The 15,630-nt window shown below is 46.9% G+C and overlaps 1 protein-coding gene across 1 annotated transcript in view; it reads right to left on the bottom strand.

Annotated features, from left to right (window-relative positions):
• Nucleotides 1-168: 168 nt before the first annotated feature.
• Nucleotides 169-15,630, bottom strand: part of LOC143336107 (kinesin-like protein KIF13B) — a 30,131-nt gene continuing 14,669 nt past the window's right edge. The window contains exons 19-42 of the mRNA XM_076756010.1: nt 14,863-15,094; nt 14,587-14,749; nt 13,637-13,783; nt 13,246-13,395; nt 12,850-12,978; nt 12,058-12,231; nt 11,798-11,955; nt 11,314-11,446; nt 11,089-11,235; nt 10,815-10,844; nt 10,601-10,700; nt 9,888-10,014; nt 9,262-9,317; nt 9,049-9,167; nt 8,733-8,909; nt 8,530-8,622; nt 7,533-7,685; nt 7,125-7,202; nt 6,686-6,739; nt 6,318-6,411; nt 5,895-6,013; nt 3,569-3,634; nt 1,350-2,718; nt 169-1,219 (exon numbers count right to left, since the gene is read on the bottom strand). Of these exons, the coding sequence (XP_076612125.1) occupies nt 963-1,219; nt 1,350-2,718; nt 3,569-3,634; nt 5,895-6,013; nt 6,318-6,411; nt 6,686-6,739; nt 7,125-7,202; nt 7,533-7,685; nt 8,530-8,622; nt 8,733-8,909; nt 9,049-9,167; nt 9,262-9,317; nt 9,888-10,014; nt 10,601-10,700; nt 10,815-10,844; nt 11,089-11,235; nt 11,314-11,446; nt 11,798-11,955; nt 12,058-12,231; nt 12,850-12,978; nt 13,246-13,395; nt 13,637-13,783; nt 14,587-14,749; nt 14,863-15,094 (4,325 nt within the window). The 3' untranslated portion in view covers nt 169-962. The remainder of the gene's footprint in view (nt 1,220-1,349; nt 2,719-3,568; nt 3,635-5,894; nt 6,014-6,317; nt 6,412-6,685; nt 6,740-7,124; nt 7,203-7,532; nt 7,686-8,529; nt 8,623-8,732; nt 8,910-9,048; nt 9,168-9,261; nt 9,318-9,887; nt 10,015-10,600; nt 10,701-10,814; nt 10,845-11,088; nt 11,236-11,313; nt 11,447-11,797; nt 11,956-12,057; nt 12,232-12,849; nt 12,979-13,245; nt 13,396-13,636; nt 13,784-14,586; nt 14,750-14,862; nt 15,095-15,630) is intronic.

Below are 15,630 nucleotides of genomic sequence, written 5' to 3'. Positions count from 1 at the left end.
TCTTCATCTTTAAATAAATACGCAGTCAGACGGTCAAAAAAGATCAACTTGAATGCACCAGTATAAAACATCTTCAACAAAGATTAATACTAAACGCAGCCAAACACAAAGTCCCCACATCACGTACAAATCAACAGGTTCCCAAACACACAGAGTAACTCAACACTTGCTCGTGAAAAAAAAAAAAAAAAATCCAAAACACATCATCTCGCTTTAAAATGAAGCCACTTCCAAACAATCTTTACACACTTAGTGACAAAGCGGATTAAAAAAATGTTGCAAAATTTCAGTAGTTTGTCAGAAAAGGAAGTGCAAGTTTTTTTTTTTCTAAAACAGTAGAAAAACACATTCAGGAAGCTCCGGTTGAATGGTTCTCAAAATACCAGCAGCAGTTTTTCACTAAGGCACATTTGCTGAGTAGCAGTAATATTTCAAGGCACAAGAATAAGATATCAGCATCTCATCGAACATTACCAAGAGGTACGAGCAGCTTACAATACCTGGAAGTCTAAACACGCAGCTGCATAATATATTCAGAACAGTACAATTATGAGCACATCAAGGTGTCGTGTGAGATTCGCCATTTAAAATGAGATCAATTAGAGACAAATGGTTGTTACTTGCATTTATATACATAAAAACATTCACATCTTCTGATAAAACATTCAATAGTTTTCAATTACTAAGCACATGAGGTGTGGATAGAGTCCTCTACCAGACTGATGAAGGTCTGATGGGTGATTGGTTCCCTCTCCTAACAGAAGAGCGTGCGCTGACTCATCGTGTGTTGATCCAAACTTACAATAAAGGACCAGATGCAGTGAAACCTGTGGCAGATCTGCCAAAATAAAACACTATATTGTCACTCTTCCTGAAAGCTTACCCTATAATCACATCAACCAGCTGCTGCATGTGGCTGAGTGGGTGTCCAGCAATTAGTCATTTACCAGATAACGAGCCTCTCAAGTGTTCCATGACTTGCGGTTTTCTCCTCTGCTGCGGCCGGCGGACGCCCCTCCACCTTCACCTTTGGCCAGAGCGGTAAGGGCTGCCAGGTTGGGGCTGGATCCAGACAGGTTGGCACTGCGGCGCTTCTGCTGCTGCTGCTGTCGACGGCGCTTAGCACCGCCCCGGCTCACTCTGTCTGGCCTTACCAGCACGCCGTAACCAGGGTTACAGTGGAAGTAGTGCTTGCCACCCACTGAACCGTCATTCTTTCCTGGAAAAAGACGAGGACAGGTTTAAGATTCTGAATGGCGATAGAACTATATAACTATGGTGTACGTGAAGAAAGCATGAAGGTCATGGCGTCAAATATTTGCATGTGGTTTGGGCCCTGTTCTTCTCACCTGCTGGTACCTCCAGTTCCACTCCTACCCAGGTGCCCTCTGCAAAGTCTGTGGGTCCAACATAACGGACGGTGCCGCTCTTATTGGTCCCCACAGTCACGAACTCCCCTTCTTTCAACCAGTCAGGAAGAACAGCAGAGGCAGCTGCATCTCCTTCCTCTGAGTCAGAGATAATTTCCAGGGTTTCCATTGGCACAGAGAGGTTAAGTCCTGCCCCGAGGCTGCTGGTCCGGCCCACCTGCGCAGGTGTATCCTCCTCCTCAGCCAGAATACGCTGAAAGGACTTGAGGTCTGAAGACCTCACTTTCTGGATCTTAAAGGGATTTGCGACCGTGGCATCAGGTTTGGGAGGCTGACCACTGGACAGAGGGGGATCTGGAGCTGAGGAGGCTTTCTTAGATGAATTGTCGGGTGCTTCCTGTTGGACTTCATCTGTGGTGGAGGATGAAGTCGGGAGGGAGGTGCCATTTGGGTTTGGGACCTCAGCAGTGGCCTGTTCCTCAGATGAAGCCTGAAGAACCAGATCTCCAGATGGAGCAGGAGCTGGAACCGAGACTACGGACACAACTGGGATCAGGTCTGGATCTGGATCTTGACCGCTGGTTGTCTGTCCTTGTTTGGGCTGCTGTGGCTGAGGGACAACAGTTTCAGACTGATCTTCTGTGGAAGGTTGTGTTTCGTCGTGAAGTGGCGGTTCTGGTTCTGTCTTGTCCGTGGCAGCGAGTTCTTCTGTCAGCGGGGTCTCTGGTTTCAAGTGTTCTGTTTGTGAAACTTCTGTCTGTTTGGTTTCATTCTCTTGTCCTAACAATGAATCTTTAAGAGGCTCCAAATTGTCCAACTGTTCTGATCCAACAGGGTCAGCTGTTGAGTCCTGTTTGGTCTGGAATTGTAAGTCTGCTTCTGCTACTGAATCAGGCTTTCCTTGTTCCTCCACCTGGACTGATGAAGATGGATTTGGTTCTTGCTGACTCAGGTTTGATTCTGATGGGGTGTTGTCTGGTTTGGATGGTTGTGGTTCAGTCCTCTCATCCGCTGCCTTGCTTTCCAAAACTAGCGATGACGCCTGAGGCTCTGATTGGTCCACAATGAAAGATTCGGGATAAGTCACTTTACAGTCCTCCTCCTCTTCATCTGGCACCGCCTCAAAGCCGTCGGCTCTGCTGCCGGATGATGGTGGCAGGTCCCAGCTCAGCGTGTAGACCTCTGACAGCGTTGCTGTAGATATGCTAGTCGAGATGTATCCGCTTGACGATTCGCTCCCTGGGCTGGGGGTGGAGTCTTCTGTCTCTGGGATGATTGGTGGTGGGAGGGGCATGGATCTGGGACTCTCTGTTTGGAGGTCGGGAGGAAGGATTTCTTCAAACGGAACCTAAGAGGGAAACCGTGGCAACAAAAGTGTTCATTTTTCCAAAGTTAAATCTTAATTTTAACTTAACTTAGGGCAACTTATCTTGTATCGTCTATTGTTCTCTTTGACACCAAAACACTGATAAAACTTAGTTCGGCACACTAACTCACAGAACTAGTTTTTTGTACTATGAGTCTGAATTCCTGATTAGAATGGATTTCAACCTGCACCTCAGTTTTTGGCCGCATGGGGGCGGCAAAAACAAGCTGTACAGGCAATACTGACATCACCCTATGACACTGACAGGAGGACGGTGTCTGTCCACCAGGCAAGTATTCTGGTCTCAACCTAGTGCTGAGGGACTGATCTGACTCTTCAGCTGCTAAACGCTCACTCTGTCCACAAGCTAGGTGCTAACATGAGCTGTCTGCTAAACAACGCTGATGCGAGTTGATCAGAGCAGTGAGGGTGAACCAAAACAATGTGCTGAAAGATGCTAAAAACCTCAGAACAGCTGAGAGTTTGCTGATCATTCCTTGAGGGATCATCACACGCGGCCTCTTTCACATTGCACGTCGTCTCTGGATCCATTGGTGATACAAAAATATTGACGGGAGCAGCTTTAAAGAGATCTATGCAAACCTAAAGAAAACATAATGCTACGCTGCAAGCCATACCAACTGTGCCTCCCCAGTCGTTACATAACAAGAAAGAAAAAAGAAGACAGGGGGGAGAGTCACATACACAAACATAAAAGCACAAAAACAACTGCCTCAGTGATGACTACCCCTCCCATAAATCAAAAACCCATCTAGACGTAATAAATAAGATTACAATAAAATAATAATAAAAGCAGTGTTGGAGAACTTACTGGCTGCTGCTGTTTGCTCAAGCCCTCTACGACGCTGGCTGACTGCACCATGATGCGTGGCAAACCCTGCGACAGGAAGGCAATTTAAAAGATGTTGAGTTCACGACACTTCAAATCAAACTGAAAATCTGGAAACGAGTGCCGAACGAGAAGATTTCAAGATGCAATCACGAGCAAGTCTGTATCATTTCAGTCCGGTTCAACCTGGAGATGAGATATCAATATAAGCCTGTCGATTTCTAAACCTGTTTATTACACCGTGTGCGTGAAGGGGTGATTAGCTGCTGCGAGGGAATTAAAAAGCTCAGGCTTCAGAATGACAGAAGCAGAGCCTGTGGGGAAAAAGTTAATCTACGATTGGAAAAAGACGACAGATACTGTGGGCCGAGCATCACGCTGTACCGCTTCGTCTGGCGGCCTCACAGAATACTAAACTAGGATAACTAACTAGGCCAGATGGCCAGATCTGTTACAATATATTAGGACTGCACAGACGTCTCATTATTGCATATAATCAGCTTAGATGATCAACGCGTCTATCAGAGGGGAGCAAAACTATTGAATCTAATGCAGCGATCAGCAGTCAAGATGTTGACACGAGATGCAGAAAGTGCAATAAAAATATTTGTTCATCAGATCACTCAGACAGATAATCACGATAAACTGGTAAAACAATCAGGGTAATTGCACCATAATTATAACTGCACCCACAATCATTTATCCCTATTCAGTATTCCAGTTCCATCTTCAACATTGGATGTGATGTGTCAGCTGATTAAACATTGTGTGTGATTTGCTTCTTCACATTTTTTATTTTTTAATTTTTGAAGAGAGTCATAAACCCCCCCACCACCACCATCTTCTTCTTATAACTTGAGATATTTTAAGATGTTTAATAAATCAGGACAATTGTTCGACTGCGTGCTTACCAGACAGTCACAGGATATTAATCAGGGGCGATTGTTTGACTCTCATGCACCCACATTCTGAGGGAATCAGCGCCTCATTCTTCAAACTCTGCTGCTGATCGAAAGGAAGCGCTTTGATTTGGCTTTGCACTTTTGCCCCGAGCGGAACGGCGACCTACACGGACCATGTTGCTGCCACGAGGGAGCAGGTCAAACACATCTATCCTGTCCCTCTGTGGCTCGGGACAGTGAACCTGCAAGTCAACACAAGTCAGCTGCACAAGAATGTCTTCTGTGAGTGAAGCTTCATGAGGCCCGGCCACTGTGCTGCACCGTCCCGCTTTCCAGCCAGGTGTTACAAATGAGATCAGGGCTACAATCACTCACTCGTCCAATTTACATCAACAGGCTGCTGATATTTGCAACACTCCAGGCTTTTGTGTTTGACCTTTGCAAACATCTGCAGCAGGCAGGGTGGAGTGAAGCGCTAATTGGGGCAATGGCCTAAAACAATGCGCCAGCGAGGCCCGACAGGTTTCCATTCCAGGCGAACACCGTGGCACATGATTCCCCTGATTAGCCTCCCTCTGCAGCTCAAGGTGCTAATCAGTCAAATCAGGTGCTGTAGTGTTTGGCTGCAAAGAAAAGCTGCAGACTCCCGGGTCTCCACGGCACATGATTGGAGATCAGCGGATGAGGAGGTGGGGAGCGAGCGGGGGCGCCGCCTCGGTGAAACGACGCTCACCTGCTCCTAATTAACCCTCCTCTACACACAGTGTGCTCCTCTCTCAGTAGGGGCTGTTTGTGGCATCTCAGACATTATACAGCACGTCAATCACGACTGTGCGTGCTGATAGTTCTCAACCCGGATACTCAAGTCACCACGAGGGCGCTCCGGCGTTTCAGCCCTGCACTTCTGTAAAGCTGGGCGATGCAAGAGAAATCAACATCCTGATTTTTAGTCCCAAACAAGTGATTTCAAAGTCATTTTTCACACAGCACAAAATACTATACCCATGCATGATGAAGGCAGGGTAAAGCAAAATGTTTGGTGAATACATCAGAGGCGTGGTTGAGAGGAGTTCTGCCTCAACACCTCAAAACTTGATGAGCTACTTCTTTTTTTTTTTTCATTCCCCCGTTTGCGATGAAGTTTATCACCTCTGTTTCTGCAAACTTCTGAAAAATCAGTCATCTTGGGCAGTGAGGCATTCACGCACTTTATTTATCATTTGTGTTTCTATCTACATAAGCTCTGTTTCCATGGCAACCGGAGAAAAAGGACTAGCTGCTGATGAGTAGAGGGGATATTTAGATTCAGGCTGCGGTGATGCATAGAAACTTTAAATCCCCGATAAGACAGCGAGCAGAATACAAGCTTAAATCCGGAGCGCTGTGAGCTGACTGAGTGAGTGTACCTGCTGATGGACAGCTGTCTGGTCTCTACTATCTTCCTTCCCACCAGGAAGCAGTGACTTCAGCAGCTTGGGTACGGCCTTCACTGGGGGGAGATAAGACGCAGCAAAGCCTGAATGCACTGACAGGGAGACGGCGAGAAGAAGAGGAGGAGGTTGCGGGAGCACAGATGGAGAAAACACAGGCAGGAGGAAGAGAGGAAGTAAGAGAAGATTATGTTTTTGAGGCGGGGGGGGGGAGTGAGAAATGTGTTGGCAAACAGGAAAACAAGTGCTGAATCAAGATTCAGCGCAAATGGACGATTACACTTGTCCACCGGCGAAAGCAAAAACAGGAGCTGATGACATCAAAGGCAGGAAATGGGGAAAGATAATTCACAGGCACAGAACGAAGCCATTAGGAGATAAAGGCGTTATCAGTCGTACCGGTCTCCGGGTTCAGGTTCTGGGATATGGAGCTGGGCAGTGTGCGCCGAGATGAAGGAGGCGCCACAGAAAGGTCCTGGTGGCTCTCCCAGCCCTGCACACACAAGAGGGAAGGACACCCAGAGGATGACACACACGCGGCTGATGAGGAATTTCAGTAATCTGCGACCTTTAGCTGCCTCTATTGGCGACCATGAAGAACTGCAGCAACACTACAGCTGTACTGGATCAACCGTTTATCCACTACCTTTTCATTTTTCACCATTTGTCAACTGTTTATCCAATACGTACATACAACAGGAAGACATGATAAAGAAATGGACAGAAATGAGAAGATTAGTAGATGTGAGTTACTGTACGTGTCTCACCTTCAGCTCATTGAGCTTATGAGCGGAGTAGAGCTCCAGACTGCTGGCTGACAGCTGGTTAAAGGGTTAGACGGTTAGAGCTGCAGCGTTAGTGAGACAGCTTAACAGCAGGGAAGAAGAAACTGCATGAAGAAACACAACCTGAACCCCAGAATAGAAACAAAGCAAAAATGATTCTCTATCTTGTGGTTAGCAGTCGAAGAAAGGTCGCGAACACCCACCAGCAAATGCAGAGTTAAGGTCATGTAAGTGAAGCTTTGTGCTTTTACAGATCTATGCAACTAACAAAACATATGCACGATACAGAAATGTTTTTATTTACTCTCCACTGTCTCTGTGTCCACGGGACTCATAGTCTGAGCTAATACTGCTCTGATTAGTCCTCACCACCCCGTTAAAACTGCCATGTTTGGGTCATTGAAGAGACAAACTCTCTTACCCGGTTGATGTTTGGAGAGCTCAGGCAGCGTCTGGGAGCTTTCCCTCTGACTGCCAGCTGTTCCCTCACAGCCACCTCCTACACACACACACACACACGCTCTATTTGTTTCCTTTTTTGGCTAGGTACAAAGGAAAATGTTCCAATTGCAGCTCTGAATGACATTTTCCCAAATTGCATTAAGAGCGAAAAAGACAATGAGGATTTAATGTGCTCCTGCTTGGGGTGAACATCAATCAAAGGAGCGTGATTAAATGAGAGGCCGGTCAGACATTTCGGCGTTCTGAGTGAACTAAATGATGCTGAATGTGGTTGCTGTGTGATTCCATGTGGTCTGGAAGTCTGGAGATTCACATCAAATCTCCGAAGACGAGAGCCACGTGCTGTTCGTGGACCATGTTTCCTGACCTGTCTGAGTCTGTCCAGAGTGAGGATGTTCTCCACAGCCAGGACGCTGCGCAGGTATTTCTCTATGGCCGCCTCGCTGTCCGCTGATTGGTCGTCCTCGGTGCTGGCAGCTAGTCTGGCCAGCATCTCCCTGTCCTCTGGACCGTGGATGTCCTGTGGGAGCAGGAAGACAGACTGTGAGGGACAGACACTCGATTCACCCTGCTGAGGTTTCATGTATTTACATTATCCTGCCTATCACATGAATGCTTACGACAGCGTTTAGCGTCCCTCATAGAAGGCTTCATTACAAGCCACAGCCTTTAAAAGCTTCCACTGCCGACATGAAATGACTGCAGATAGAATCTATGAGCTGCACCGTAGTGGAAATGTAATTACAACAAACAATACAGAACGCCCCCCCCCCCCCCCCCTCCCCACCCTGACCAGCACAATCTTCTCTGGTCAGTAATATACAAAACAAAGACCACAGAATGCAGTCAATCAGCATGAAATATTCAGGGTAAGACAAGGCCTACATACATGAACCATGTTATTCTGGTGGAGTTTTAACACCAGCATCCGTCCCATGTCATCATCTCCATGTCTTACACATGGTAAAGCCCAAAAGAAAGTACAGCCTGCTCGTGAAAGAACGGGGTGAAAATGATGGTTACTGATTCGACTTTAATGTAAAACCAGGTTTCACTTAGAAATGTGGGTGTATTAGACCGTGATGGTGGCCTGCAGAATTCAAAACTTTACACTGTGGTTTATTCCTAGACCCATTCAAAGGCCATTTACATCCATTATTGTGAGCATGGCCGATCCTGTTAAATATGTAACACCTTTCCAACATGTGTTTTTAACTTTAACCTGGGAGGAGGCTAATGGGTACTCCACTGTGTAACTTTCTGACTCAGCATAGAATGGCTGCATGGGTTTCATTATTAAAGGCAACAATGGGGTTATTCGAAGTCTAAAAAAATTAATTTCTACTCTGTGGTCTGGTACTCACCCCGGGGATGTTTGAAACGATTTCAAAGGTGACTCCGCAGCCGGGGATGGTGCTGCGCTGAGACATCCTCTTCAGCAGGCTCTGAGCAAAACCCTGCCACACACACACACACACACACACGCAAACACATGTTCTCAAATCAGTCCTCTTTGTTAGTGGACACGCGATTAGAACCAAAGCATCACAGCTCAGGGGCCACCCACCTGTCTCCCAGTGACGTTGACGCAGATGCGTTTCCTGAGCACCAGCTGCATGTGGGCCGGGTGGCTCAGCTGAACCACCGCCCTGACCGTCAGGTAGACCCTCTGGTCAGGCGAGGTCACGCGACTCAGCTGGGGGCACTCGTGCACCGTTGAGTCCCAGGAAGCCTCTGCCTTCACCTGGACCGCATTAAAAACATGGGGAAATGAACGGCGAAAAGATTCATCCACCGTGTAGGTGGTACATTTTGGACAACAGAGAGACAAGATGTAAGAGAGGAAATCTCAAACCCGCTCTGAATATCAATCGTCACCGTACCTCTGGATCATAGTGTTTAACAATATGAAGGTCAAAGAAGTCGTCCTCCTCCTCCCCGCTGAGTAACGCATCCAGACCTCCGGCCAATGGCGCTGAAAGACTCGACTGGAAATCATCAGCTGGAGAGAAGAAAGAGAGACAAAAACAGGTTCAGCTAGATATCAGAGGATTTTGTCAAACTCTGAGCACAAACGACAGTGAGGAACAACGTACCGCTGAGATCCAGGAACAGCACAGGAATGTGTGTTTCCATTCCAGGGACGGGGACCCTTTGGAGAAACAGCACTGTGAGCACTCCGACTGAACACCTGCCTCCTGACACAGAGGGCTGACAGCTCCCTGCACTCATCCTCACTAGTTACAAAGCAGCTGTCCTAAAGCAGCACCAAGCAATTAACTCCCAACTAAGCGGATGATGAGTAGAAAATTGGAAAGTCTCGATGTGAATCATTTTGACCACTTTATATAATATTTGTGTTACTTGGACGCACAACGGCGTGTCTTATCTAATATGCAATATGTCATATATTTTGTACACAATATCTTTGGGAACTAGTAACTATAGCTGTCACATACATGTGGTGTAGTAAAAAATGCAATATTCTCCTCAGAAATGTGGTGGATAATGTAGCAAAAAATGTACTCCAAGTGTCTCTAGTCATAGTAGATAAAATGGACTGAAGTGAAATAGTACTATACAGTTAATTTCCATCACTACTGGATTTTTAGTGTGAAGCACTGTGTTCTTAAAGCAAACCATTCCTGGATAGAAAAAAAACAAGCAAATAAAACTTGCTGTAGCGGTTAATTTTCCTTCACACACACACACGCAAACACACCTCTCCACTGGCGCTCCGGGGATGCCGCTGCCAGCCGACGGCACCAGCACAGCGTTGCGTTCTTCGGTGAGCGTCAGGCGACACTCCAGCAGCTGGGACTCCCTCTCGACATCGTCCTCTGACTTATCTGCACGCACATAAAGTAAAAACCTCCAAAAACAGTAATTCAAAATCATCATCCTCCGTGTGACTCTGATTTAGGATACACTACACCCAGCCATATCCCTTCCCCAGCCCTATTCCATACTGTACATTACATACTGTAACTACACATTAGCTCTAACAGCTGCAGGTCGTCAGTGTATACATCAGGGGCTCAAGACTTATGATCACTGTCAGCTACGCCTTAATCAATTAGCTATAACTGCGATACTTCCCATTCATCCACACGGCTGTGCTGCTGGAAGTGCTGACAAAGAATCTATATTTGCTTCACTGTGGCTTATATTAACGGTGACTGCGGCTGTACATCACTGCCACCTGGTTATGAAAAATGAATGAAGAAAAGCAGCGCTTGTACTATAAAATTATACATTTTAAATCAACAGAATATGAGAAGGGGAGAATTAAGTTGGAATTGGTCTTTCAAAAGCTAAATTGCACTGAGCAGTGGGAGGAAATGACATGATGCCAGAAAAAGTGCATGTTGACAAGAAAACAGATGACTGGAAATATTGCTGCGATCAGTCATGTCTGCTGCCTGGACACTGTACCTGGTTTGCAGACTATCTTCTGGAGCTGCTGGTCCAGATACTCCTGCCTCTGAGTGAGAGTGTCCAGCCACTGCTCCCTCATCCTCTCCAGGTCTTCCTCCTTCACACACACACACACACACAGGCAGGCAGAGATACACAGGTTTAGTCTGTGCCATTTTCTCTCCGTTAAAAGCAAACTCTGATGCATCCTCATCATTGATCATCTACTTACTTGGTAGCTGTCCATCTCTTCATCCCCACCCTGAAATTTTAATTGGGGGAGAAACAGTTGGAGTTAAACGGGAGATAAAAACGGTGCTGTTTAAAGCCGTTTACAGAGGGGAGTCTGCGGAAAGGTGGCAGGCGCACAAATTCATCACACGCACAAAGCAGGCATGAAAAGCAAAGATGAAGGGCATTTCATTTCCAAAAAAACAAAAAAAGAAAAATCACTCGTCCAACAATTTTGTTCCTCAAATCAACAACTGATAAGATTCCCTCCTCACCCAGTGTGATTCGCCGCCTTTGGAGGGACGCGCCTGTTGGACCTTGACGTCTCCGATGGACACGGAGAGGATGGAGGTGGTGATGAGGGGCATGGTGCCTGAGTCCGGTACTGAACGCACCTCCACCTGGACTCGCCGGGACTGACCCTGGAGGTACAGGTTGACGTCAGAGGATTGTTTTGGATTTCTTTCTTCAATCTACAAACCGACAAAGTTCCACGCTACCTGTCGGAGCTGGAAGGTCCCTCCTGTGCGCACGTCTTTAGCAGGAAGAACCTCCACGCCTGTGAACTCTCCGGCCTCGTTCAGCTCCATCAGCTGCACCCACAGCTCCAGCCGGCGGGTCACCTCGCTCCACCTGCAGGCAGAGCGTGGATGCGCATCAGATCAGAGCCCACACAGTATTTGCTGTAGATATTGATGTTTTGTCAGACTGAGCTTAGTTAATTTTACAAATTGACAAGACTAATGAATAAACTGTGATTATACACAGTACGTCCAAGGACTGCAAGAGACAAAAACACATGATGACCTACCACCCGGTTCACAAAGCTTCATTTTCTCACTTTTCAGAACATGCAACATCACACAGCAGCCTAAAGCCTGGAGCATCTGCAGCAGGCAAGTCTCAGCAAGACTTTGTGTGTCCTGTGTACTGTTTAGATCAGCTTTGATGGCTGCATGGCTGTGTGTGTTTGGGTCACTGCACCTCTCTCTGAGGGATCGGGTCTTGGCTTGAATCACTCCAAGGTCCCACAGTGCCAGGTTCCTGCGATGGTTGGCCTGCTTGTGACCGTACACTTCAATGGCCACGGCCCCGTCGGCCACAAATTCCACAAACTCCTCCGACACCACCACGGACAACTCCTAAAAAGTTAGTTTGTTTAGTTCTCAAATAGAGACAAATTGTGAGAACGCTGACAGGGGTGAAGGCTGTGAGCTGGTTTGGAGTGTGTGTGTGTGAGTTACCTTTGCAATGTCGAAGACCACAGTGCACTGAGGGTCTCTGGAGGTGGAGGACGAGGTGGATGGTGCCACCTCTGGAGCGATGAACACCGGCTCCTCCTGCCCCCAGAAGTGGTACTGACAGAAGACAAAGTTGGACAGGTGGCGAGGCAGACCATTGGCCTGGAGGATTTTCACCTGGGAGAGAGGAGAGGACGGATAATGCTGACCAACACTATGACTCATCACCCTGGTTTCTGTTGGTTTGAAGTCGTGGACCAGACATTCAACCACATTTTTAGTGTCAGGCGAGCTCACTTTAGAAATGTGCTGGTCTGTTAAACTTCCTTTTAGTTTAGTTCTCTCCTAACGTCAAGACATTATTTCTACACACAGGGAAAAAAAAACGCCTTAGGTCAATAAGTAAGATTTGCAAAGACCTCCTGACGCTGTTTTTATTTCATTTCATCACAAGAAAAACAGAAGCAAGAGATGACCAGGATATGAAGCCGACCCAGAGTTAATTAAACTGGTGGCATTTCACAGTACAGTGAGCTGGAGAAACTCACAACAATCCGACTGCCTGCCAGATCCATTATTAATCTGGAGCTGTTTTCCCACTGGCAATACTCGAGTTCCACTCACTTATACAGGATAGACACTGCACGGGCGATCCTGACTTACATGTCAGTGACAGTAGGTGCATGATTCAGATTATCAGGAGGGGCTTTCTCAAACATGTTGCTGGATTTGGATCATTTAGAACTAAAATCACACGATGAAGAGATGAATGAAGCAACAATTGCAGGTTCTCACCACACAGTGCAGCTTGCGCTCCGGTGGTTCTCCGTCTGTGACGTTCTGCTGAGCGTCGGATTGTCCTGGACCATCCTCCTCAGAGCCCTCTGTACCCCTCCACACCTCCACATGCAGCCGCCCGGCCACCTGACACACACGCACGCGCGCACACACGCACACTAGTCAGTGCAGACAACCCCTTTAACATTGCATGTAGGCATGTTTCCATTGTTAATTATATACATATTGTATAGAGTAGCTTTAAATTAGTTACTTTGTCATCAAAACAACTGCCGAAAGGAACAAAAGAAGAGGTGAATTTCAGAAAAAAGACACGGCAGGCTAAAAATTGTACTACAAATGACATTTTCTGTCCATGTGTGCATCATCCAAGCCAGCCAAGCCAAGCCCTACCTCTCCCTTCTGGTTGATGATGGGCACCGCATACTGCAGCTTGACGTCGTAGAACAGGCAGGCCAGGAAAACGTTGGCCACACCGATCAGACTGTGGTTCTCCTGTTCGTCGAAGAACGGGTCGGCCCGTTTGAAATAGGACCGCATCACCTGGTGGACAGAAGGAAGTAAGAACGGTGTGAGACCCGTGAACGAATCACCTGTTTGACTTCAGGGTCGTCCTGAACTCTCTTATTGTGTTTTCACTCTGTCTATACTGTGTCCTTTTGGAGCGTTTAATCAATCAGGGATGCAAAATGGCAGAAATGAAAGCAAGCAGACACATTCTGACAGATATCAACAGACAGTTCACGTTCTACAGATTATAATGTGCTTCGTTCATCTGACTCACAGGATTGTCTTCATCAAAGTCCTTCCACTCCTGGTAGAGCTCCCTCATGTCCACCAGCCTGTTCTCCATCTTCTCCAGAGCCCAGATCTGCTTCCCTTTACCTTTACGACGAACCTGTATGGCCGGCTCACTCAGCACTACATCACGCTATGAAGAGGGGGAGAGAGAAAACTGCTTTTTATTCATGTTGGCCAGAAAACCCAAACAGAACACGAACAGTACACTGTGTATACTATCTGTCTTATATTACTGCCATCCTTTTTCCAAATCATTCTCTGGGAGCATACCAATTTTTTTCCATAACAAAGGTCTTTTCCTTCCTTCTGCAGAAACTGCTTTACATCAATTTGTGCAGCAGGTGCAGCAGTGGCTGTGAGAAGGCAATTAAGGTACTTTAAAGCCCTCAGCACCTGATTGCACCAATTTTCATCAAAATTCATACCTTGTCTCCGAGTCAAAACTCAGTCCAATCTGAAAATACAGACACGATGCATATATTTCGCATATGTGTATCATATCCTCGCTTCCAGAAGGCCGCATTATCTCCAGTGTCCATTGCAAATAAACATCCACAAATCCAGTTAAAAATCCTAAAAAAAAAGTTCTTTAAAACTCAGAGCTTGATCAGGTTTTCAAGCTTTCTTCAGTATCAAAGTGACTCAGTGATAGTCGTCTGTACATCCAGGGGTACACTGCAGACAGGAACAGCTAATAGCTCATTTACCAAAATGGTGGGCAGTCATCATTAATTCATCTGGGGGGCGTTTGGGGCACAGTGTCAGACTTTTAAAACCCCTGCACTACACTATAAAAATCAGCTTGCCGAGATTTAAATTCTAATCTTAAACTTAAACCTGAGCTTGCGAGTACAACCTGCGTCTGCTACTCTGACATCTCGTTCCTTGGTTGTTGTTTTTTTTATGTGTTTCTCGATAAATTCTTCATCCTACCTTCCTGTTGGCATCCAGGTTGGCAGCAGGTATCTGCAGAGTGACCAAGTACTCTGTCCTCTTGTTAAGCTCCTCGGCTATGAAGCCGGCCTCCTGTGCCAGCAGGTTGGCCCGAACAATCTGCTCCTTCAGACGCCGCAGGCTGCGAGTCATCATGGCCTCTCTGAACACACACATGCAAGTTTTATGAAGCATCTATGAAATCTCTTTCTCCTTCACAGACTTGAGGGCCAGCAGGGATCAGTTAAAGCTTCCCATCATCCGGCTGGATCTCACCTGTCCTCGCTCCAGCGCCGCATGCGTTTTTGGGAGCTGGGTGACGTTACAGCAGCAGCCGCACCGGGCAGCAGGCCCGCCGGGTCCAGGAGGTGGGAGGGTTTCTCAGGAGTCAGCCGGCGGCGGAGCTGCTGCAGCTCCTGTTCGTACATCTGCCTCTGCCGCTCCAGGGCGCAGCGCTTCTCCTCCTCGTGCTGCCTCTCCAGGGTCTGTAATACCGACTGCAAGGGGTCTGAGGCGGAGGAGGAGCCGCCAGATGATGGATGGATGGTGGAGGGAAGAGGAGGAAATAGAGGAGGTTTCTATGTCATTATTCTTTCTTCTAAAATGAAGATTAGCATGTCTATGAACTGTTCACACTAAAATGAAAATCCTGTTATTGTTTGTCATCCCCCCAAAAAAGCTGGAACTGCTTCACAGCACTGCGCTCACTGCGGGTCGAAAAGTCCAATATTTACCTCATTATCTCTATTTTGGCGAGCAGAGTCTCCTCTTCAGAGCACTGCAGGCTTCACACAAGCAGAACATTGTGGAAAATATGGAAGATTATGGGGTAAATATTGAACTCGTGGGCCCACATTGAAATCATTTGGGGTCTAAATATTTGGATTATCCTGCACAAGCTGTTTGGAGTAACTTGATGGACATCCTGTGAACTACTGCTGTGTATCCAACCGCTGATGTAACTTATACCTCTGTGCCACAGAACGCCATTGTTGTCATTGTTGCACTGGGTGACATTTTCCTTCACTATAATGACCACACACT

Source organism: Chaetodon auriga, chromosome 18 (genome assembly GCF_051107435.1).
Source record: "Chaetodon auriga isolate fChaAug3 chromosome 18, fChaAug3.hap1, whole genome shotgun sequence".
Taxonomy (NCBI): domain Eukaryota; kingdom Metazoa; phylum Chordata; class Actinopteri; order Chaetodontiformes; family Chaetodontidae; genus Chaetodon; species Chaetodon auriga.
This window is presented reverse-complemented; position numbering and strand designations above follow the sequence as displayed.